Source organism: Pteronotus mesoamericanus, unplaced genomic scaffold (genome assembly GCF_021234165.1).
Source record: "Pteronotus mesoamericanus isolate MK-2021 breed Mesoamerican mustached bat unplaced genomic scaffold, CSHL_Meso_final contig_1018, whole genome shotgun sequence".
NCBI lineage: Eukaryota > Metazoa > Chordata > Mammalia > Chiroptera > Mormoopidae > Pteronotus > Pteronotus mesoamericanus.
In genome coordinates this window covers 674,768-696,036 of record NW_026555002.1, presented here as the reverse complement: position 1 = coordinate 696,036, position 21,269 = coordinate 674,768, and the positions used below count along the sequence as shown (strand labels likewise).

The 21,269-nt window shown below is 70.2% G+C and overlaps 1 protein-coding gene across 1 annotated transcript; it reads left to right on the top strand.

The window, feature by feature from the left end:
• The first annotated feature begins 1,007 nt into the window (after positions 1-1,007).
• Positions 1,008-19,295, top strand: ESPNL (espin like). Its single transcript, XM_054571100.1, has 9 exons — positions 1,008-1,301; positions 2,315-2,505; positions 3,695-3,881; positions 4,654-4,836; positions 8,417-8,548; positions 14,365-14,476; positions 15,362-15,459; positions 15,934-16,128; positions 17,688-19,295. The coding sequence occupies exons 1-9, from the start codon at positions 1,008-1,010 to the stop codon at positions 19,293-19,295; spliced, it is 3,000 nt and encodes a 999-aa protein (XP_054427075.1).
• The last annotated feature ends 1,974 nt before the right edge of the window (positions 19,296-21,269 follow it).

Genomic DNA, 21,269 nt, shown 5'->3' with positions numbered 1-21,269 from the left:
AGGGCTTCTGACTTGTGGTCTGAAGGAGCAAAGGACCACACGACGGCACCGGGAAACATGGTCAGGGATTAAACGAGCTAATAAAGACTCCGGCGCGTGTATCGTGGTCTGTGGGCCCCCTGTGGGCGCTCCCCCGGGGCCCCCGAGTGCCCGCGCTGGTCGTGCGGAGGCCCCGACCCGTCCCGCACCATCACACTGCAGCTCCGCCCCCTCTGGAAGCCCCCAGGGCACCGGTCCCCTGCGCGCAGGCTGCGAGGGAGGCTGCAGCGTCCGGCCCCTGAGCTGCGGTCCGGCCGACCTGGCCGACCCTGCCGGTCGAGGTGGGCTGAGGCGGGGCCACCAGACCCTCCCCCCTGTCCCCCCCCCCCCCCGTCCTCGGGGCGGAGCCCCAGGCTGGCCCTGCGCAGCCCATGGTGCACCAGCGAGCTCAGGACCGGGATGCAGAGGTTTCCCCGGGGGCGGGGGGCGGGGCCGCACCCGCTTCCTGCGCGAGGACATGGCCCCAGCGTTCATCCCCGGGGCCGCCCCCCACGCTGGGCCTGCCCTCACTCGACCCATCTCCCAGGGGCTCCGTCACGGCCAGGCTGAGCGGCAGACGCCTGGGGCCTGCGGCTTTCCTGGAAGGGCCTTGTAACTGCAAACACCCGCTGGATGTGGGAGGTTCGTCCCAGCCCGAGACACACGCCCTTCCTGGGCCCCCCGTGCCCCCTCCTGGAGGAAGAGGGTGGTCCAGCGTGGGGCCGGCGCCTGCCCCTGACCGGGACGAGGTGGGGGCCCTTCCCCTGCGCCCCACACCCCCTGCCCGCTCGACTCTGGGCACTATCGGGGTGGCTCAGGCAGGCTGCGAGGCCGGTCCCCAAGGCCTGCCCCCCCCCGCACCCCCGCCGCCTCCCATCTGCCCTGTGGGCTGCTTATCGGGGAACCTGAGCCGGCAGCTGCGTCCACACCTGAAACAGGAAGCCCGGCCTGTGCGTGAGCCTGAGAGCCCGCGGGCGGCCAGGCGGAGGATGGAGGAGCAGCGGGCGCTCGCGGCCGCCAAGGACGGGGACCTGGCCACCTTGGAGCGGCTGCTGGAGGCCGGTGCCCTGGGCCCGGGCATCGTCGACGCCCTGGGGGCTGGCCTGGTGCACCAGGCCACCCGGGCCGGCCACCTGGCCTGTGTCAAGTTCCTGGTGCAGCGGGCCAAGCTGCCCGGCAACCAGCGGGCCCACAACGGGGCCACCCCGGCACATGACGCGGCCGCCACCGGCAGCCTGGCCGAGCTGTGCTGGCTGGTGCGGGAAGGGGGCTGCGGTCTGCAGGTGAGCGGGCGCCCCGGGGCCCCTGGCCATGGGGACTGAGCGAGCCGTGGGCCGTCAGCCAGGGGGACCTCGGCCCTGGGCGCGCGCTCTCAGGGCCCCACCGTGCGAACTCCAGGGTGCAGTCAGGGGGTACAGTGGGTCTCTGCCCCACCTCCGGCCCCACCCAAAGCAGCGTGAAGCCTGCGAGCCGCGGCGCCCCCGGCAGCGCCGTGCATCCCCCGTGGTGCTCCCTCCCCCACCCCGCACAGGAGCCCGGCCTTGCCGGCAGGGCGGCCAGCTCCCTCCCGGGCCTAGGGAGCGCCCATGGGTAAATGCAGCGGGTGCTGGGGCTCAGGGGCTGGAGCCGCCTGGGTGGCTGAGGCCCAGCCGATAGAGAGGGGACTCCGGGGCTCAGTGACGGGCTTGGGGGATTTTCTACCAGGGCCTGTCCTCGCCCTGTTGCTGCCTGCCTGCTGCCCCTTGTGTGGGGGACAGTGAGCAAGGTCTGCCGGACACAGGAGGGCACCGGTGGCCCGCTGGGTCCCGGGAGAGGAAGACTCTGCCACCAGTCACAGCCCCGAGGGGCAGCCCGCAGGGGACGTGCTCCCCGGCCACAGGACCTGTGGCCGGCCAGGGTAGGCGGGGTGGAGGCCCCGAGGCCAGGAGGCAGGGCCCTGAGACACACAGCAGCCACCGAGCTCGTCCCAGGGGGACCTTCCTGACCCGAGCGGAGACTGGGAAGGGGTGTGGCTGTGCGTGGGCCAAGGGGCCCTGCATGGGACAGGGTCCCAGACGCAGACCGGACTTGGCAGAGTCCTCGCCCTGCCTCTTGCCTTGAGCAGGTTGGCTCGCTCAGCTGCTCAATGAAAAGAGAGGGCCCCGGGGTGAGCGGGGGGGAGGAGCGGGAGCAGAGGCCCCCAGGCAGGCGGGGTCCCCGGCAGTGTGGCCCCAGGCTGGCTCTGGCCATGCGGGGGCCGCCCCCCGGGACTGAGCCAGACTTGCCGCCAACTCAGCGCGCACCTGCGCCCCGGCAGGACCAGGACGCCTCAGGCGTCTCGCCGCTGCACCTGGCCGCCCGCTTCGCGCACCCGGTGCTGGTGGAGTGGCTGCTGCGGGAAGGCCACGCGGCCACGCTGGAGACGCTGGAGGGGGCCCTGCCGCTGCACCACGCCGCCGTCAGCGGGGACCTGACCTGCCTGAAGCTCCTGGCCGCCGCCCATGGCAGGTGAGGCCCCAGCGCCGCCTGTTGGGCAGTCCGGGGACCCGGGCCCGGGAGGCGGCAGCGAGGCGGCGAGGGGGCCGGCTGGTGGCTTTGCCGTGGGCCTTGCGGGGCAGACACACAGCGGCAGGAGACAGGAAAGGGCAGCCGGGCTGTCCTACGACCCCTCATGCGATGACGGCAAGACCTGGCATCTCGGCCATGGACCACGTTCTCGTTCCCCAGCCCCTCGGCCGAGGCCTGGGACCCGCCTCTGCAGACCTTCCCCGGAGCGTCCACGCTGGCCACGGAGCTTCTCTCAGACCCGTGGATTTCTTTTCTCAAAGATTGTACTTATTTTTTAGAGAGAAGGGAAGAGAGGGAGAAAGAGAGGGAGAGAAACACTGGTGTGCAAGGGAAACATCGATTGGTTGCCTCTCGTGCGCCCCAACTGGGAACCGAACCTGCGACCCAGGCCTCTGCCCGACCAGGGATCCAACCAGCGGCCTTTTGGTTCGCAGGGTGATGCCCAGCTCACCGAGCCGCAGCAGCCGGGGCAAGGCCGCAGCTTTTAACGTGGTCTCTGCGCTTCGAGAACCGGGAGGCTTCACACTAGAGCGCATGCACACGCACGCACACGCACACTAATGGGAAGGCCCGTGCCCCAGGGCCAACATTCCCACCTGGCACCCACTGTAGTGTCACCAAGGGGTGGGGTCCGCCTTGGGCAGGGGACGGCCCCTCCCTGCAGCGGCTCGCTGGGGCCCGAGAACCCACCGGGCCCTGCCGCGGGCGGAGGCGGCAATGCCAGCCTGGGCGCCCCAGTACGGCCGCCTCAGTCGCGCTCCCAGCGGCCCCTTTTCCAGAGCAGACCCCGTGCCGAATCCCCCGCCAGCGGGCCCACTGGGCCCGTCCCGCTGAGACACGCCCCCTGCCGGCCAGTCCCGGGGTCGCACAGCTTGACGGGCAAGGCGCGGAGCTGATTTCAGCGCCCAGAGGCCCCGCCCCGCGGACCTCCGCCCCAGACGGTGTCCTAGGGCAGCGCGAAACCTGGGCAGCCCTGCAGGGGATTGAGTGGGAGCCATCAGCGGGAAGGGAGGGGGCGCAACCTCCCCTCCCTTCGGTCTGGGCCCCCGGCTGGAGCGGCACCCACCCCACCCCACCTACCACACGCCCCGCCGTCCAAGCGCCCGCTGAACCCCGCCCTCCCCCGCAGCAGCGTGAACCGGCGGACGCGCAGCGGCGCCTCCCCGCTCTACCTGGCCTGCCAGGAGGGCCACCTGCACCTGGCCCAGTTCCTGGTGAAGGACTGCGGGGCGGACGTGCACCTGCGCGCCCTGGACGGCATGAGCGCGCTGCACGCCGCCGCCGCTCGCGGCCACTACTCCCTCGTCGTCTGGCTGGTAAGGAGGTCGCGATGGGGGCCGGGGGCGGGGGGAGGCCCGGAAAGGTCCCGGAGGGCTGTCCCTGTCCTTGCCTGCTCCCCAGAGACTCTCTGAGCAAGCAGGGCGGTGCGGGTGTGGGGCCCACCCCTGGGTCTGTTTGCTGACCTGAGAACTGGGGACCCTCAGTCGTTGGGGTCAGATGTGCTCTGAGCTCGGGCCCAGGCCGGGCCGGCGTGCAGCCCGGGGTGCACGGCTCTGCAGGGCCGCGGGACCACAGCACTGCCCCTGGGGCTCTCCTGCCCCTTCCCCAGGAGTCCCCGTGTGGGTGCTCTCAGGCTTGGGGGCGCCCGGCTGTTCGGTCACCAGTGCCTGGCCCGGGCCACGTGGCCACTAGTTCATGCCCAGCCGCCCCAGAGCAGCGCCAGGGCCCAGCCCTGTGAGCCCACGGAGGGGCCTCTCAGGCCTCTGTCCGGAAGGAAGCCCCAAGGCCCTGGGGCCGCAGCCGTCCTGGCTGGGGGTGGGAGGGGCACCGTCTTCCAGGAAGGGCTGGGACTTCCTGCCCCCCCCCCCCCCCCCACAGAAACTAGGCCGGGCAGGGTGTCCGCGGCCCCGGAGGGCCAGGCCGGGGCGATGACGGCTGAGCGCGGGAGCCAGCTCTGTCGCGGCTTCCTGGGGGTTCTGCTCCTGCCGCGCAGCGCCCCCTGCCCTCCACGTCCTCCTCCCCGTGGCGCGCGCCCCCGCAGCGGTCGCCCCGTCCAGCCGCAGCGTCCCCCTCCCCTCCCCACCCCAGGTCACCTTCACGGACATCGGCCTGACGGCCCGGGACAACGAGGGGGCCACGGCCCTCCACTTCGCAGCGCGAGGCGGCCACACGCCCATCCTGGACCGGCTGCTGCTGATGGGGGCGCCCATCATGAGGGACTCGTGGGGCGGGACGCCCTTGCACGACGCGGCGGAGAACGGACAGATGGAGGTGAGGCCGCGTCGGCGAGGGAGGGGTCGGGAATTCACGTGGCTGCCGTGCGCGCTCACCGCCACACAGGCGAGGGACTAGGCGGTGAATGCGCAGACAGACGGACGGACACGGACCGGTCGGTATTGGCAGGAGGGACCGATGGGACTCCACCACCAGACATCTCGCCTTTTTCTGGACCAGAGTCATTCATGGCACAGCTTTTCACGACGCCCAGAGGGGCTGCTCAAAGGCAGAGGCGAGCGCAGGGCGCCCGGCGTCGGGCTGTTCGCCCGGTGGGGGGCGGGAGGGGGGCGGCGCTTTCTAATTCTCCCAGACACGCCCACCGCGCTGTGTCCTCCCTGTCATCACACCTGAGCCTTCACACAGCGAATGCCCGCTTGTTGCACAGTGAACTATTTTCCTCTTCCCTTTCATGTTAGAGTTAGAGTGGAGGACTCATTAGTTAAAAAGCATTTGTGCAGATAAATTGTAGCCTCTATGGACTTCATTTTAGCGTAGTGAGCGAGAGGTCAGGACGTATTTGTGATAAAAAGAGGGCGTTGGGTCCGACACTGGGAAGGGGACCCTGGACCGCCGGACGCTTGGGGCGCCTTCCAGCCCTGCGTCCTGCGGGGTCCTCGGCGGAGGCCGGGACTGGGGGAGCCAAGGCTGCGCACCCAGCTGCCCGCTTCCTGGCCTTCGGACCCCGTGAGGCTTCTTATCCTTCCCGGCGCCTCGTTTTGTCTTGTGCGACACAGGCCGTGATGAGCCCGGTAGGGACGGGGGGGCTGGCAGGGCCAAAGGAGGCCCGGTGTCTCCCCGAAACGGTGCCGGGCGCAGCGAGGGCCCCGAGGGGAGGCCTGCTGCCCCGTCTGGGGGACAGGCGCTCGCGGGGGCTGAGCACGATGGTCCGCTCAGCCCCCGCTCTCCGGGGTGGCCTCGGACTTTGCGAGTCACAACCTGAAGGCTTGTGTGGCCGCGGGGAGGGGAGCTGGGTGGGCGGAGGCCAGAATGGGAGGAGGCTGCCATTTTTAATGTGTTTTACTTCCACAGTCTTTAAAACCCCGTGTGACAGTATTAGCTTTATTCAGTCCATGGATAAAGACTTCCTCAGACACGCCCACACAGCCTCCCTCTTCGTTCTTCCGGCGTCTCTGGGCCCCCACGGACCCCCGTTCCCTCCGTCTGAGAAATGCTTCCGGGGCGTCCAGCCTCTGGGCGCCTCTGGGCCGCGCTGGAAGAGGAAGAGTGGTGTTGGGGCCACCCATTAACTGCATTGCGACGTGCAATGACACACACATACACAAAATCTCATAATATTTAGAGTAAATTGACGATTTTGTGTTGGGCCACATTCACGGCCATCCTGGGCCGCATGCGGGCCGTAGGCCGCAGGTCGGACACCCCTGCTTTAGACGGTCCCTTAGGCGGGGTGTGCCGCGGGCTAGTTCTGTTTCTTTTTGTTTGTCTGGAAACGGCTTTGGTTCACCTCCAGGACTGAAGGATACTTTTGCTGGGTTGAGAATTGCAGCTTCGCAGGTTTTACCTATTTGGTGCTTTGACATCGTCGCCCCCGCCTCCGGCCTCCATCTTGAGGTCTGCGGGGGGCGTCGCCGTCTGAAGCTCAGGGTTCCCTGCTGGCCGCTTTTAGGGCACGCGTCCTGTCTGGGCTTGCTTCTCCGCTGCGACAGCGCCAGGAGTGACAGCTTTGTGTGCATCCTGCCCGGGGCTGCTTGGGCTCCTCGAGCGCGCGGTTGTGTGCGTGGTGTTTCCCTCTGTCTGTGCGGTTCCCCGCGTTCTCCCCTCAGGCGTGACCCTGGCACCCACGCCACTCTCTCTCATTCCGGGGTTAATATTACTGCATTGGCCAAAAAGTCCTTTAGTTTCTTCTGTAAAATAAAGACACATTTTTTTTCATCTTCACCAGTGACTTTATTGATTTGGATATGTGGGGGACATTGGCATCTCCTGCTATTGGCTTCTAGTGGCGAGAGGCCAGGGCGCTGCTAAAGGTCTTCCAATGCGTAAGACAGCCCCACAGCAAGGAATTATTTGGCTAAAATGTCAATAAGACCAAGAAACTCTGCAAACCACTTCAGGCACATTCCATCAGTCACAGCGCCTTCGCCACACACGGCACAAATCTTGTTTTGTGTTTCTACATTTCCTGAAATAATAAAACATAATGTGCTGGAAAATGTCATATATTTTGTTCCACCTTCAATATTAAAATAGCTACACAAAAATTTACCAATTTTGATAAGTTTTTTAAAAAATGCACGCTGATATGACGGCTGTCCCAGTGCAAGCTGACAAAATCGTTTCGAATGAAGTTAAAGCCACTAGAGCCACCGTATGAAAAAACGTAACGGGCTTTTCGGCCAACCCAGTCCCTGTCGTTGCGTCCCGACTGCAGCCGCTGGCTGTTCCCATCTTTCTGTCCGACCGCGCCGTGTTCTGCTTCTGCTGGTCCGTTCTCTGTTCGCTAATTCTTCAGCCTCTGTTTCTGACGCGGTTACTACTTTCACGTTCTCCGCCTTCGAATCAGCCCTTCTCACGTCCGCCCCACGCCGGGGCCCTCCAGCCCGGCCTCCCCCGAGGGCCGTGAGCAGGCGGCATCCCCGCCCATCCGCTCCGCCTCCGTGGGTCTGCTGGCCGGCGCCGCGTCTTCTGGTCTCGCTCCCGGTGCTCCCGGTTGTGTTGACGGGTGGCGCACGTCATAGTTGAGAAGGGATTGGCAGACGTCACCCGAGGCCGGGGGCCTGTCCTGTGCGCCTCTGCCTGTCAGCCCACGAGGGCCTTGGGAGCCCAGGATCGCCCAGCCCGCATTCCAGGCACGAGGCCCCCGAGCCCCCGGCAGGCCTCGAGTCTGCTTTCTTCCTCGGCGGCACCCTCCGCCTGGGGGCGGGGGGGCCCTGAGCGTGACCGCCCTCACTCCTCCCAAGAGCGGTTCCTCCGGTGTGACCCTTGCCCCGGCGCCCAGCCCTTGTCTCCTGACCTTGGCCTGGCAATTCCTCGCCGGCTTGGTGCCTCCCAGATGCGTTAGGAAGGGTGTGGCCCCGTTGCCACATTGACCAGGGAGCAGATGGGCCCGACCCACCTGCTCCCCTGCTCCCGGCGAGGACCCTCCTGCCCAGCCGTTGTTGCCGCTGGCACAGCCACCCCACAGGTGGCCCGACTTCCGTCTCGGCCACCACCCTCTGTTCGCAAGTCCCAGCAGTGGCCAGGCTGTCACCTGCACCCTGTTTCTTCACGTGACGATGACGCACACCCCTGAGAGTCGCTGAAACGGCAGCGGGCTCTGTGGTTCAAGCCTGGGACCTGGGCCCCCGGAGCAAGGCCGGGTCGGCTCTGAGCAGAGTGGGGGTGGGGGGTCCCACCGGGCCGCCGTCGCACCGCCAGAGGCCCTAGCGAGTGCCTTACCCCGATGCCTGGCTGCCCTGGCAGGGCCGGGTGCCAAGCCCCCAGGGCTGGGGGCCAGGACCGGGCAGCCGTGGGTGCAGGGGGCGCCGCAGGTCCTGGGGCAGGTCCCCCCCGGAGCTGGGGGCTCGGTGCCAGCCCTCTGTGGCGCCGGGGTCACCTGTGCCCCTCCCTGCAGTGCTGCCAGACCCTTGTCTCCCACCGCGTGGACCCCACCCTGAGGGACGAGGACGGCTACACGGCAGCGGACCTGGCCGAGTACCACGGACACCCGGACTGCGCCCAGTACCTGCGGGAGGCGGCCCGGCCCGTAAGTCTCATTCACGGCCCGTCACCCGGGGCGGGGGGGTGGTGTCGAGGCCCCGCCGCCCCGATGGACCAGTTGGCTGGGGTGTGCACCGTGTCGATCGCAGGGGAAGGGTCCTGGGCCAGGGCCGAGCCCGCCCACAAGTCAGCTGCCGGGCACCGGGCCTGGGGTCGAGCAGGGGCCGTGGCTGCGGCCGGGACGGGGCCAGGACTATCGATGGCTGCGACCAGGGCTGGGCTTGAGGCTGGGCCTTGGCCGAGGCCTGCCGTCCGCCTGGGCCACAGAGCCATGGGCTCATGACCCTGGATCCCCCGTGACCAGGGCTGCAGGGTGACGTTGTGTCAGACCGAGGTCGCCCACGGGCGGGAGCAGGACCCTGGGTCCTCGGCGAGGCGACCCCAGTGGGGCCCGGCCACCCCGGGCCGCCCAGAGGGCAGCTGCTGCCTGTGCCCCGCTCCTGTGCCTGCCCTGCCGGCCCTGTCCCCAGCACCTGACAGGCCGCGAGTGTTTGCTGAGTGAACGGAGGAGCGGCTGGGCGGCGAGCAAGTGGACGGACATGGGGGTGGATGGACAGGCGGCCGCGTGGGTGGGCGCACGGCCGCGTGGGCGGGGCCCGCAGCTCCGCAGCGGGCAGCCAGGTTCGCCCCAGGCCTCCCACACCCCCATTCCGGGCCCAAGGCGGTTACTGTGACAAAGCAGCCCCAGCCTGCCCCTTCTCTTCAGTGCTGCCCCTTCAAGGAAGTGTCCCTGGAACGGCCGGGCCCCGTTTTCAGTTGGCGACACTGAGGTCCCCACACCAGGTCTCCCGCTGGGCTGCTGCCCCCCTTTGCCCCTCGGGGCACCTGGGGTCGGCGGAGGTAGGGCTGCCTGGCCCCGGGTCCCCGGACCGTCCCCTCCCGGCCACCGCCACCTGACGCCCACGCCCACTGCCGGGGTCGGGGGCAGCTTGGGGGCTCGGGGGACGCACTGCGTCCCCATTCGCCCTGGAGCCCTAGTTTCAGAGACGAGAGCCGCAGTCACTGCTGCAGAGTGACTTGTTCGCTCGTCATGTTACGGGACGGTCAGTGGGGGTCGCTTGGGTAAAGGTTGCTTTCCCAGTGCGGGCTGACGCTGTTTGTGGGACGCGGCTCTAGTGGACAAGGTGCACTGTCCGTCGGCTGGGCTGCCCCGGGGGCCACTGGGGTCGACCTGGCGACGGAGACCAGGCAGGGGGACTTGCTGCCGGGGAGCAGGTCCTCCTGGCCTCTGGCTGAGACCCTGGACTGTGCCCAGCCCGGCCACACCGCGGTGCCCGTGGCCGGGGCCTTGCCCAAGCAGGGCCTCTGCCCCCGCCCTGCACCTGCGGGTCCCCACACATCTGCCACCCCTCCAGCCACTGTGTCCACAGCCTTGGGTGGATGGGGGATCTGAGGGCTCTCCTGGGACGTGGGGAGTTGGCCCCTCTCGGCTTTCCTGGGGCTTCTCTGGTCTCCTTGGTGACACCACTAGGTCAGCAAGTCCCCCCAGCCAGCCTGGCCTGCATGGGCGGCCCCCCACGTGACCTGCGGCCAGCGGCCCCCAGCCCACCCATACGCTCTGCCTGCAGGGCCGGAGGGTGAGCGGCTTGTCCGCCTCCTTCCGATCCACGGCCCCTCGCCTGCACCTGGGGCCCACGCCTCGGCTGGCACATTCACACCCAGATGCCTGGCCTTCCAGGCTGCTGTGTCCTGTGAGCTTCCAGAGCCTGCTGGGGACTCGGGGGCAGGTCTGGGTCTCTCTGTTCTCCCTCAGTGAGCGCCCTGGGCAGCAGGGGGCGCCAGCGGCTCAGCGCTGGCTGGAGCTGTGCCCCCCACCCAGCCACCTGCCTCGCATGGCCCGCCAGGCGAAGGCGGGGGCGGGGGACGGGGGCAGCTGTCGGCTGGGGATGGCGCGCCTGATGCAATATTGATGGAAACGCAATACCCAGAGGTCGCCGGCGCTGGCCTCTTCCCGCGTCGGGCTCGGGGGAGGTGGCAGAGGCCTCGGGTCCCAGTGGAGGCAGCCTGGCGATGGGGCTGCCCAGGCAGACGCCAGACTTGCCCCGTGGGAGGCAACCCCTTCGCAGGCGGGTCTGCAGGGCAGCAGGGTCTGCGGCTGCTCAGACGTCCAGGCCCTGCCTCGGCTTCCCCACCTTGACGTTGGCCAAGTCCTCCTGCTCCCTGGGCACCTCGTCCGCAGTGAGGGCTGGGACACGTGAGGGGCCCTGCACCCTGGCCCCCTCCTGAGGAGCCCTGTGTGAGTGGGGTCCTGGCCAATGGGAGCAGCAGCCGGTGGTAGGGGGAGCCACGCTGCCTGCACCTCTGTCCTCCCTGCCCCCGTCCCGTCCTCACCACCACCAGGTGGCGCAGGTGAGTTCTAAGCGCCCCTGAGCCTCGACTTTCCCATCTGTAAAATGGGACCAAGGGGCCTAGTCGCCGGTTACAGGTGGCTCCCATGGAGCACCCAGCAGGCTCCACTCCCCCCAGGTCCAGAAGGGCCTTCAGACATCTCCCATTACAGATGGGGAAACTGAGGCCCAGAGACAGCAAGGGGCTCCCCTGGGATGTCTCCGCCCCAGGGGATGGGCGGCCTCACCACGCGGCCAGTAACCGAATCTCAGCCGTGGTGACTGGTGTCCGGCACCCCTTGCGGGTCATGATTTTCCCGGCCCGGGTGGCATTACAGGGCTGTAACCCTGCTCGACACGGCTGTCCTCCATGCATAATGCATGGCCGCCACCGCGCCGCTCAAATCTCACCAAAAACCCAGGAAGGGCGGCTGCCCACGTGGGAGAGGCGCCGCCGCGGGGCCTCTGCCCAGCTGGGGCAACGCCGTCGGGGCCCTGCGTCTGCTGCCCCTTCCTGCCCTGTCGATTCGGTTCGCGTCTGCGGCCTAAGGGAGGGACGCGGGAACGTGGGGACACCCGTCGCCCGGGAAACGCCACAGCAGACCCCAGTCCCGGCCAAAGTTCCAGGAGCCCTGAGACACCGCGGCGACAACAGCGATGACGTCTGTCCCGCGGCGGGCCAGCCGCCCCCTGACCCGCAGGCGGGGACCCCGAGGCCCGGGGCTGCCCCCCCCGAGCTTCTGCTTGGTGCCGGGGAGCGGGGTTCGGGCCCAGGGTCGGGGCGGCGTGAGGCCCCTGGCCGCGGCTACCGCCCGAGCAACTTCCGAGGCCCTGCCTCTTCCCTTACCGCGCCTCCAAGGGGCAGGGGAGGGTCGTGCCCCTCCCCCAGAGCAGGTTCCCCTGGGGGAGGCGCCGAGGGCCCCCAGGAGGGCAGGGAGCAGGGCGGCCGGTTGGGGCCGGGCACTGGGGCAGCCCTGGAGTGAGGGCCCCGGCCCAGCCCTCCGCCGTACGCCGGCCTGTCACCGCCAGCTTCCCAGCAGCGCCGCGGGGGCCGGGGTCGGCGGGCCCTGGTTGCAGCACCTAAGCCAGGCTGCGTCCGCGTCTCGGACGCTGGAAGAAGACAGGAGACTCCTGGGTCCAAGATACAGGGCCGGGGCAAGCACCATGTTTTGTGGGGCCCCCTTCCCACCCAAGTCCCAGGGTGACGATATAGGGGCCCAGACGCAGGAAGTTTGCGACACAGCTGGGGACCGCGGAGCCTGGGCTACCCTGTCGCAGTGCGAGCCAGCCTGCGTCCCCCGCACCGGCGCGGCCCTGGGAAACGCCGGGTGAAGAGCGGCCAGGACTTCCGCCTGAGCAGGGATGCGGGAGCAGGGGTACCGCCGGCCTTCTCTCCTCCTGCCGGGGCCCTGGGCCAACCGTGGGGCAGCTGTGACCCCAGGGTCTCCCGGTCCGGGCAGGAGCCAGGACTGGGGTCCCAGCCCTGCCACGTCCCAGCTGTGGCGTCTTGAGAAGGTCCCTTGCCCTCTCTGTGCCCCGGGGATGGAGGTTCTGCACTGGGGGGTTCCCCTAGGTGGTCTCTCCCTCCCAGGTGGCCCGGGACCTCAGGTGCCCCGGGACCTCAGGTGCCCCCGCCTTGCCCGAGGGCCCGCTTCCCGGGGCCCTGCGCCGCGGAGGATTGGGGCGTGCGGTAAGGGATCCCATGGACAGGCCAAGCCCGCCTGGCCACCTGACACCTGTGCCTTCAAATATTAATGCGGTGCCTCCCACTCCTGGGGGCGGCAGCTGCGACAGCCCCCGACAGCCCTGGGCGGCCACAGCTCCCTGAGCTCACAGCCCAGCCCTGCTTCCACCGGGCTGGGCGCGGGCAGGCGCTCCCCGAGCTGTGGCACGCTGGGGCTCCTGGTCCCCACGAGGAACGAGGAGCGAGGTGCGTGGAGGCCCAGCAGAGGGGGCTCTGGGCCGGGCTCCCGCCTGGTGGCCGTGGTGGGTGGAGAGTCCTGGGCCCACGGAGACCGAGGGGCTGGAGGCCCTGGGTGAGGAGCGCACGCCAGGCTGGGGCGGCCGGCTGGGGGTCCACCTCGTTGCCTGGAGGCGAGGCTGACCCGCCTGTGGACGAGCGAGGGGGCACTCAGAGTGGCCGAGGGGTTTGCCCCGGTGTGACCGGAGACATCTCGCGTGAAGCTCTGTGCAAAACGAACCCGCAGGCCGCTCGTTCCAAACGATGAGGAACGCCGAAGCGGGGCCCGTGGAGCGGAGCGCCGGGCTGCAGCGTGGGCCCCGGCCCCGGCCGCGTGCCGCGCCCCGCTGACTCTCGCCAGCACCACCCTGCAGGCGGGCCCTGCGGCCGCGTCCCTGCTTGCGGACACGGCGCTGGGGCAGTGCACACCCAGCCCGGAGCCCACACGTCCCCCGGCCGAGAGAGGCGGCCGCACCGCCGTCAGCTTCCAGCTGCCCACCGAAGGCCTCCAGGGTCCCGGGAGGCCAGCTCCGGCTCCTCCTGGGGACCGTCTCTGCCACCTGAGCGGGGGCAGACAGGGCGGGGAGGCGGGCACGGCCCTCCGGCGGGCAGCCCCGCTGGGCCCGGGCAGCCCGCGAGCCTGCTGCCCCGTGCGCCCGGCCTGTGCGGACGCGGGGGCTGAGCGCCCCTTGGTCCGGGCTCTTCCCGGCTGCCCTCCGCTCCGCGCTCAGGGGCGGGAGGGGTGGCCGGCGCAGGGCTGCGCCTTCCCTGGACACGGCGCAGGGCGAGGGGCGAAGCGCAGGCGCCCCGGCGGCCCCCAGGCTCCCGGGGCCCGTCCTGTGTCCTGCTCCCAGGCGGCCCCGGGGAGGGGGCAGGACACTGCACGGGGGGTCCTGGGCACAGCGCCACTGCTGCGGCCTGGTCACAGCGCCGTGGCCCCCGCCGGTGCGGCCGAGGACAGCTCCCAGCTCCTGGTGGCTACTCCCCTAAGCCTTGGCGCCGGCACCTGCCCTCCTCGGGGAGGGGACCACGCCAGGGAGTTCCTGTCAGCACAGAGGGTGGGGCGGTCTGGCCGGGTGTGTGCGTGTACGTGGGTGCACACATGGCTTGTAAGGCCGAAGGGAGGAGAGTGAGCGCAAGCGGGACACCAGGTCCTCACGGAGCTGCCTCGAGAGGGAGCCCGTGAGCCACGCCTTGAGACGGGTTCGCCTGGTGGCCACAGCACTGAGGGGGCGCGTGAGTGGGGGCACTCAGACAGGTGCCTGGGGTGTTGGGGAGCCCTGGTTGCCCGGTGTGGAGGGGTGGAGAGACACAGGGGACAGAGCTAGAGGGGTGCCGCCACTCACTCCTGCGCCCTGGACCCCCTCAAGGCCTGTTCTGAGAGGCACCACCCCCCACCCCGCCGCCACAAGACGGGGCCCAGCGGGACCGCCGGACACCCCCCCACCTGGCAGCCCAGGCAGCCCCAGGCCAGGCACACCCGGGCCTCCGCTGACCGGGCCTGTCCCCGCCCAGGCGCTGCTCCTGATGACGCCCCCGCCGCCCCCGTTCCCCCCTCCGCCGCTGTCGGCCGCGAGGCGCTCCCCGGAGGACGGAAGACGGGGCTCAGGTCTCGGGAGCCCCTCGCGTGAGTACCCCTGTCCAGGAGCGGGTGCTGGGGCCTCGCCCGAGGCCCTCTGAGGGGACAGTGGGGGGTGAGCCGCTGATGACGCACAGGACACGGCTGGGTCATGCGCCCGCTGCCCAGCCGCCAGCTCCTTCCTGGGTCCTTCTACGGCCTTTGCTGCTCTGAAGCGAGAGCAGCCTTTCCCACAGTGGGCGCCGGCTCCCGTCCAGCCTGGGCCCCCCGTGAGCTTGGAGCCCCGGGGCTGGCCCCCCTCCCCGGTGCGATGTGGGGCAGCCTTCTCCCCTCTCGGGGCCTCCCTTGCCCAGGGCCGAGTCCCTCCGGAGGAGCCCGGCCCGTCTGCGACGCCAGCAGGGGGCAGGGACAAGGCCCTTTAAGTGCGGGTCGCGACCAGCGCGAGGACCATGACGGGCATTTATATAGGGGATGGAGCCTCTGAGCGACGTCCGCAGGCCCCCGTGGAGCGAGGGCCGGCGCTGGCCACAGGCGCCTGGCGGTCACACAGCCACGCAGGACGGCCTGGGTCAGGGCGCGGCCCTGGCCTGCGTCTGCGGCAGGGTTGGGGCACTGGGGCGGCAAAGGACCGGCCCCGTGGTTCCAGGGGCTGCGTGAGGTCCCCAGACCACCGGCTGCTGCGGGGGTGAGGGGACAGAGGCTGGGCCCTGGGCTGGGACCACCAGGGCCAACCGCGGATGCTCCAGCCAGCCGGTCCCCGAGGCCCGTGGACGCCCCCAGCGTGACTGAGTTTGCCCGGGCACTTTTGAGGGTGGGGCTCGCTGGGTCTTTGGCTCCCTGTGCAGGGTTGGCCCCGCTGCGGTCCTGGGCCCCCAGGCCCTGGCCCCGACGTCCCTGGGAGCCCCTCTGACTCCAGCGCCCCCTTCCTCCCAGCCGCAGCACCTCTCGGCCCTGCCTGGTCCGACCAGCCTCTCCAGAGGGTACCGACCCCCGACGCAGCTCCCCGGGGGGCCACCGCCAGCGCGCCGGCCGTCCCTGCGGTGCGTCCTTGCCCTCCACCGCCCTGGCCCACGGGAGGGGGCACCCTTCCTTTCTCCTCTTCCTGGGGACGAGGCCCTCGCGGGTTTGGGACATGCCGCACAGTGCCGCCCCCTCCTGGAGAGTAACAGTGCGCACGGCGCGTCAAGGCTCGAGTTGGCCACCAGGCTTGGTCCGTTCCGCTGCTATCCAGGCGAGTGCGCCTATCCGCATGGCACGCCCTGGGTAGCCTCTTCCCCGCCAGGCACAGCCGAGCCGGAGCGACGTCTGCCTCTCAGCCAGCGACCCCGCCCCACGTACCCTGGGTCCCGCAAGGGACCCCGCGGCTCCTGCCCTCGGACGGTCCACACTTGCCAGGCTGGGAGTGCCGTCCGCCGTGTCCCGCCCCCTGACGCCCTCACAGCCCCTCCTCCCTCCCGGGGCAGCGTCCCCTCGGGGCCCTGAGTAATCCGCCCACATCCGCGCAGGGGGCGGAGTCAGCAGCGGCGAATGCCCCCGACGGCCTGGCCGCGCTGCAGCTGGACGGAATGCCCTCCGGCGACCTCGACGGGCTGGTGCCCACGCGGGATGAGCGCGGCCGGCCCATCCCCGAATGGAAGCGGCAGGTGATGGTGCGGAAGCTGCAGGCGCGCTTGGGCGCAGACCCCGCGCAGGAAACTCAGGTGGGGTGGGCGGGATCAGCGGGCTGGGAGAGGGGCGTGGTCAGGCGGGGAGGGGTGGAGCCGGAGGCGAAGGTCTGAGGCGGGGGCGGAGCTTTGTCCTGGCAGGTGGACGTGGAAGGTGGGACCCTAACCCCCCCTCTTGGAGTCCTGAGGCCCGGGTCCCCGGTCTGGGCCTCTCTGTGGCCTCAGGTCCCTCTCCTGCCAGACAGTGGAAGATCAGAGCTGTGAGCAGCGCTCCGCCCCTGGGCTAGAGGTGTGGTCCCCACAGGTTCCTGGACCTGAGTTGGGTCCCCTCCTCCCTGTGCCAAGCCCTGTTCTGGGTGTGATGTGGGGCAGCTGCCCTCCAGCAGGGACGGCTGAGCGTGTGCGGGGAGGGTGACTCCACGCGCAGTGACAAGGGGCAGGGCCCTTCCCTGGGGGTGCTCAGCAGCCTCTCTGGGGGGGGTGACCCTGAGCAGGGCGGGGGGACGTGGGAGTGTGGGACAGGTGGTTCCAAGCAGAGGGACCAGCCCAGGCAAGGGTCCTGAGGCAGAATGGGCTGGCCCAAGGCGGCCGGGAGGAGGCGGGGGGTGGAGTGAATGAGGGATGGTGGGCGGAGGCGAGGTCAGAGAGGGCATGCGCAGGCACCGCAGGGCCACTTGCGGCCAGGCCTCCGGGGAGCCTTTGAAAACCTGAGCAGAGACCGGCTGCGGCTTCACTGGCTTGTACCAGGCTCCCGCGGGCTGCACGTGGACCGCAGCTCCAGAGCCCAGGGACGGCTTGGCTTGAATGCAGGGGTCTGGCAGGCCTGGGGCAGAGAGCCCTGTCCAAGGCCAGAGTGCTAGCCATGTGTGGCGGCTTCAGTTAATTAAAATTAAATGCACGCCAGGCACCAGGACAGCGGCTGCTCCCCGCCCCGGGGCTGCTGGGCCAAGGAGCCCGACCCTCGCTGCAGGGCGCGCCTGGCACCAGGCAGCCCGGGCCTCTTGGCAACCAGGTGGCGGCTCAGTGCCCTCACCGGGCATGGGCACCCCCTTTGGGGGGCTCTGAGAGATAACCGGGCCAGCACGCAGCCTGGACCCAGAGGGCCCCAGCTCGGGGCCCCTCTGAGCCTGCCCCCTCAGACTCAGAGCGCTGCGGGGCAGGGCTGTGTCTGGTGCGGGGAGGGCCAAGGTTGCTCTGGGGAGCGCCCGGAGTGGAGCAGCTGGGCCGCCCGTTTTCCGCGGCCTCCCTGGTACCACAGATGGCAGATGGCTCCGCAGTTTGGTGGGAGTACCTGGAGGGCTCTGGGGGTAGAGCCTTTGCATTAAACATTGAGGAGACGAGGGAGAGGTTAGGAGGATTGGGGGGTGGCCAAACAGAGACACCCCGGCCTTTTCTGGGGGGAAGGCTCGGCCCCCACGGGGCAGGGCGGCTTCCCTGAGCCTCCGTCTCTCTCTAAGAGCCATGAAGGCCGGCTGGTGTCCAGGGCCGGGCTGGGGTCCCCGGGGGCTCGGGGAGCAGGCCTTCCTCAGGGAGCTTTCGCCCAGCAGGAGCGCGCCCCCGCGGCCGCCCCGCTGACCTGCCACCCCCGTGCCCAGGACGACAGCGGGAGCGCGGGCCCTGTGGAGCCGGCCGCCTGGCGGTACTCGCAGACCCACCAGGCCATCCTGGGCCCCTTCGGGGAGCTGCTGACGGAGGACGACCTGCTGTACCTGGAGAAGCAGATCGCCGACCTGCAGCTGCGCAGGCGCTGCCAGGAGTACGAGAGCCAGCTGGGCCGGCTGGCAGCCGAGCTGCAGGCCCTGCTGCCTGAGCCCCTGGTCAGCATCACCGTGAACAGCCACTTCCTGCCCCGGGCGCCCGGGCTGGAGGGTGAGGAGGCCCCCGGCCCCCTGCCTGAGCCCGAGGGCTCTGACGGGGCCGTGGAGGCCACCCCCGGTGGGCAGCCCCTGCCGTTCTGGTGCAGCCACGTGGCCCGGCTGGTGCGGAGCATGTCGCTGCTGCTGAGGGGCATGAACGGGCTGGTGCAGGGCGAGGAGAGGCCGGCCGCCCAGCCCCCACAGGAGGCCGGCAGGGAGGCCCCGGCCAGCGCCCCGCAGAGCGAGGCCCAGCGCGAGATCCAGGAGTGCGGGGTGTCCGTGCGGACGCTGCGTGGCAACTTCGAGTCGGCTCCCGGCCTGCCCTGCGCCCCAAACCTGGGGCCCTGTGAGGCGGGGGCCCAGCCCGGGCAGTGCCCGCGAGGCTGCTGGCCGGCCCCGCTGCAGCCCCGGAGCGGCCTGATCGGAGGGGAGCCCAGGCCGGGCGACACGGAGGAGGCCAGCGACTCCGGCATCAGCTGCGAGGAGGCCCTGTCGGAGGCCGGCGCCGGGCACAGCCCCGACCTGGCCAACCTGCGGAAGGAGCGGATCGTCATGCTCTTCCTCAGCCACTGGAAGAAGTCCGCCTACACGCCCGCCCTCAAGACGGCCGCCTGCAGGACCCTGGAGGCCCGCCGCGCTGGGCCGCGGGTGCCGGAGGCGGCCAGGGTTCCCGGGCCACCCCCGCCACTGCCCAGCGAGGGCCCCCGGCTCGGCCACCTGTGGCAGCAGCGGAGCATCATCGCGCACCTGCTGGGCACCTGGAAGGCCGTCATGGCGCACGTGCCGGCCCGGCAGCTGCGGCGGCTGAGCCGGCGGCCCCGCGGCCTTCTGTCCCCGGAGCAGTTCCTGCCCCACGTGGACGGCGCGCCCGTGCCCTACACCAGCCTCACGCTGGACCTCTTCATGCTGGGCTACTTCCAGCTCCTGGAGTGCGACCTGCCCGCGGAGGAGCGGAAGATGCGCCACCTGCTCTGCTTTGAGGTCTTCGAGCACCTGGGCGCCCACGGCTGGGAGGCTGTGCGGGCTTTCCACAAGGCCGCCACCGATGAGGTGGCCTCGGGCCGCCGTGCCTGGACCGACAGCTTCGAGGACATCAAAGCCCGTTTCTTCGGCGCCAACCGCGGGCCCCCCTGGGACCCGGAGCTGGGCCGCAAGTCAGGCCTGACCGCGCTCGGGCCCCTGCCCAACACCGCTGCCCCCGGCGGCGGTCCCGAGCCTGAAGCGCGGCGGCTGGGGCCTGGCTCCCCGCAGGGCAGCTTCAACAGCGAGGACATCTGCGGCTACATCGACCGCAGCTTCGCCTTCTGGAAGGAGAAAGAAGCGGAGATGTTCAGCTTTGGAGACTGAGGCGGCTGGCAGCCCCCTCCCGAGGGGCCCTGGGGGGGGTTTGGTTCTCTCTTCTCTTGTCCCTTTTCACCCACCTGCGGCCAGGTGAGCCCACGGCCGTCGGGAGGACAGCCAGCCGCGCCCTCCAGCCCTGCCCCCGACAGGGGCTCTCAGCCCCAGGCTCGGGCTCAGAACCCTTTTCCCACAGCCCAGGAAGCCCCTGAGCTCTCTCTCAGCCCTGAGATTGATGACCTGCCGTCCCAGCCCCAGGTCCCGCCGCCCGGCTGCCCCGGACACCGGGGTGCCCACCCTGGCTCTCCGCGGGCCCTCCTGCCAGCGCCTGGGTGTCCTGTCGCCCGGCTTCTCTGGCCCAGAGCCTCTGCGCACCCTGCACGGGCCCTGCCTCAGCGTCTTCTTACGACCTCACGCCTTGCCCTCCGCCTCCCAGCCTCCCCCCCCCCGCCGCCCCGTGAAATGGGAGCGGAGCTGGGGCTTGGGGAGAACGGGATTCGGTCGCAGAGGCCTTCTGGCCAGACAGAACCGCCCTCAGGGCCAGGGAGGCGGTCCACACGGACGTGCAAGCCGGCCACACACAGTCACCGGCTGACACACACATGTCCACCCCACAGCACCCCAGGGGATCTGATTCCCAAAGAGAAGGCTCCCTGGGGGGCTCCTGTCCCCCTGTTTGACAGCCCCTCCCAGGCTCCACCTGTAGGAGCATTGTCATGAGCAGGGATATCTGTGACAGGGGCGGTCGCCGGAAGGGGCTCTGAGCAGAGGGGACCCCCAAAGAAGAGCTGTGGGCCCCAGAGAACTCATGGGAGGGGTGTGGCACACTAGCCAGACCCTAGCCACCAATGTCACCTGCAGCCTTCCTCCTGCGGGAACAGGAAAGGGGCAGCCACACCCTCGGGGAGCCTCCGGTGAGCAGGTGGTGGGGGCAGAGCCCCGAATGGCTGGTCCCCAGTCCCCTGGGTAGCCAAGGGGACGGGCCCCACCAGCTGGGGGGTGGGCCCAGGGGACTTGGGGGGGGGTGTCCTGTAGCCGCGCAGCGGCCCCAACAGGCTGCGTACGGGGAGGGGGCCCGAGGAGCACGCCGTGGCCACCCCCTCCCTGAGCCCGGCCCTGGCGACAGGCGCCCCGCATAGCTTGGCGGGCCTCAGACCAGCCGCTGGGTGGGACGGAGCCCTCGCAGGCAGCCCCTCGGCACCCCACAGGGAGAAGCGCGGGCCGCGGCGGGGCGGGAGCGCCGCAGCCGGAGTTTGCCGGATAAAGGCTCCCGCCCTCCGCCGGTCTGCGTGCTGTGCATGCTGCAGGGGCCGGCGGCCGGCGCCCAGGGCAGCCCCGGCGCGCAGGGCTGACCTGCCACCCCAGGGTCCTGGGGAGGGTGGCCCGAGGGCCCCCGGGAGGGGCCTCTGTCCTGGGACAGCGGTGACACCCTGGGGTCATTATTCAAGGAGCAGTTTCCAACGAGCAGGGCGCGACCCCGGGCGCCCACGGGTGTCTCAACGCTGTCTCCCAGCTCTTGGCCCCAAAACGTGACCGAGGGCTGCCGGGCCGGCTGGCGGGGCGGGCCTGAGTGGTGCTGGGTGAGCCGGGGTGGGGGCGCCAGAAGACATGGGTGTTCAGCGTCTCCCTCCCCGTGGGCTGCCTGCGGGGCCACATCGTTCCGAGGGGCTGGGATGGGGCGGGCGGCGGGCACAGCGTGGCTGAGCAGGCCGGCGTGCTCAGGAGAGCCTGGGCCAGGGGCCGGCGCACCTGCCTCGGACATCCGGGCCTCAGTTTCCCAGCGGAGGGCTCGGACCACGGCCAGCAGGGGGCGCCTCACAAGCACCCTGGGTTCTGGGAGGACGTGGGTCGGGGTGGGCTGCCGGGAGACGGGGCGGTGGGGGCTCACACCAGGCTTATGGCCCGGGAGGAGGGAGAAGGCCCTCGGGAGCCACCCTGCCTCCCGGGGTCCCAGGAACGTGGTGTCGGGGGGCGGCCCCCGCC

Bases quoted from the DNA above. Each gene is read 5' to 3' on its own strand.
- ESPNL (XM_054571100.1), top strand. From the start codon at position 1,008: ATGGAGGAGCAGCGGGCGCTCGCGGCCGCCAAGGACGGGGACCTGGCC. The intron at 3,882-4,653 runs GTAAGGAGGTCG...TCCCCACCCCAG, and splicing joins ACTCCCTCGTCGTCTGGCTG to GTCACCTTCACGGACATCGG. The intron at 4,837-8,416 runs GTGAGGCCGCGT...CCCTCCCTGCAG, and splicing joins CGGAGAACGGACAGATGGAG to TGCTGCCAGACCCTTGTCTC.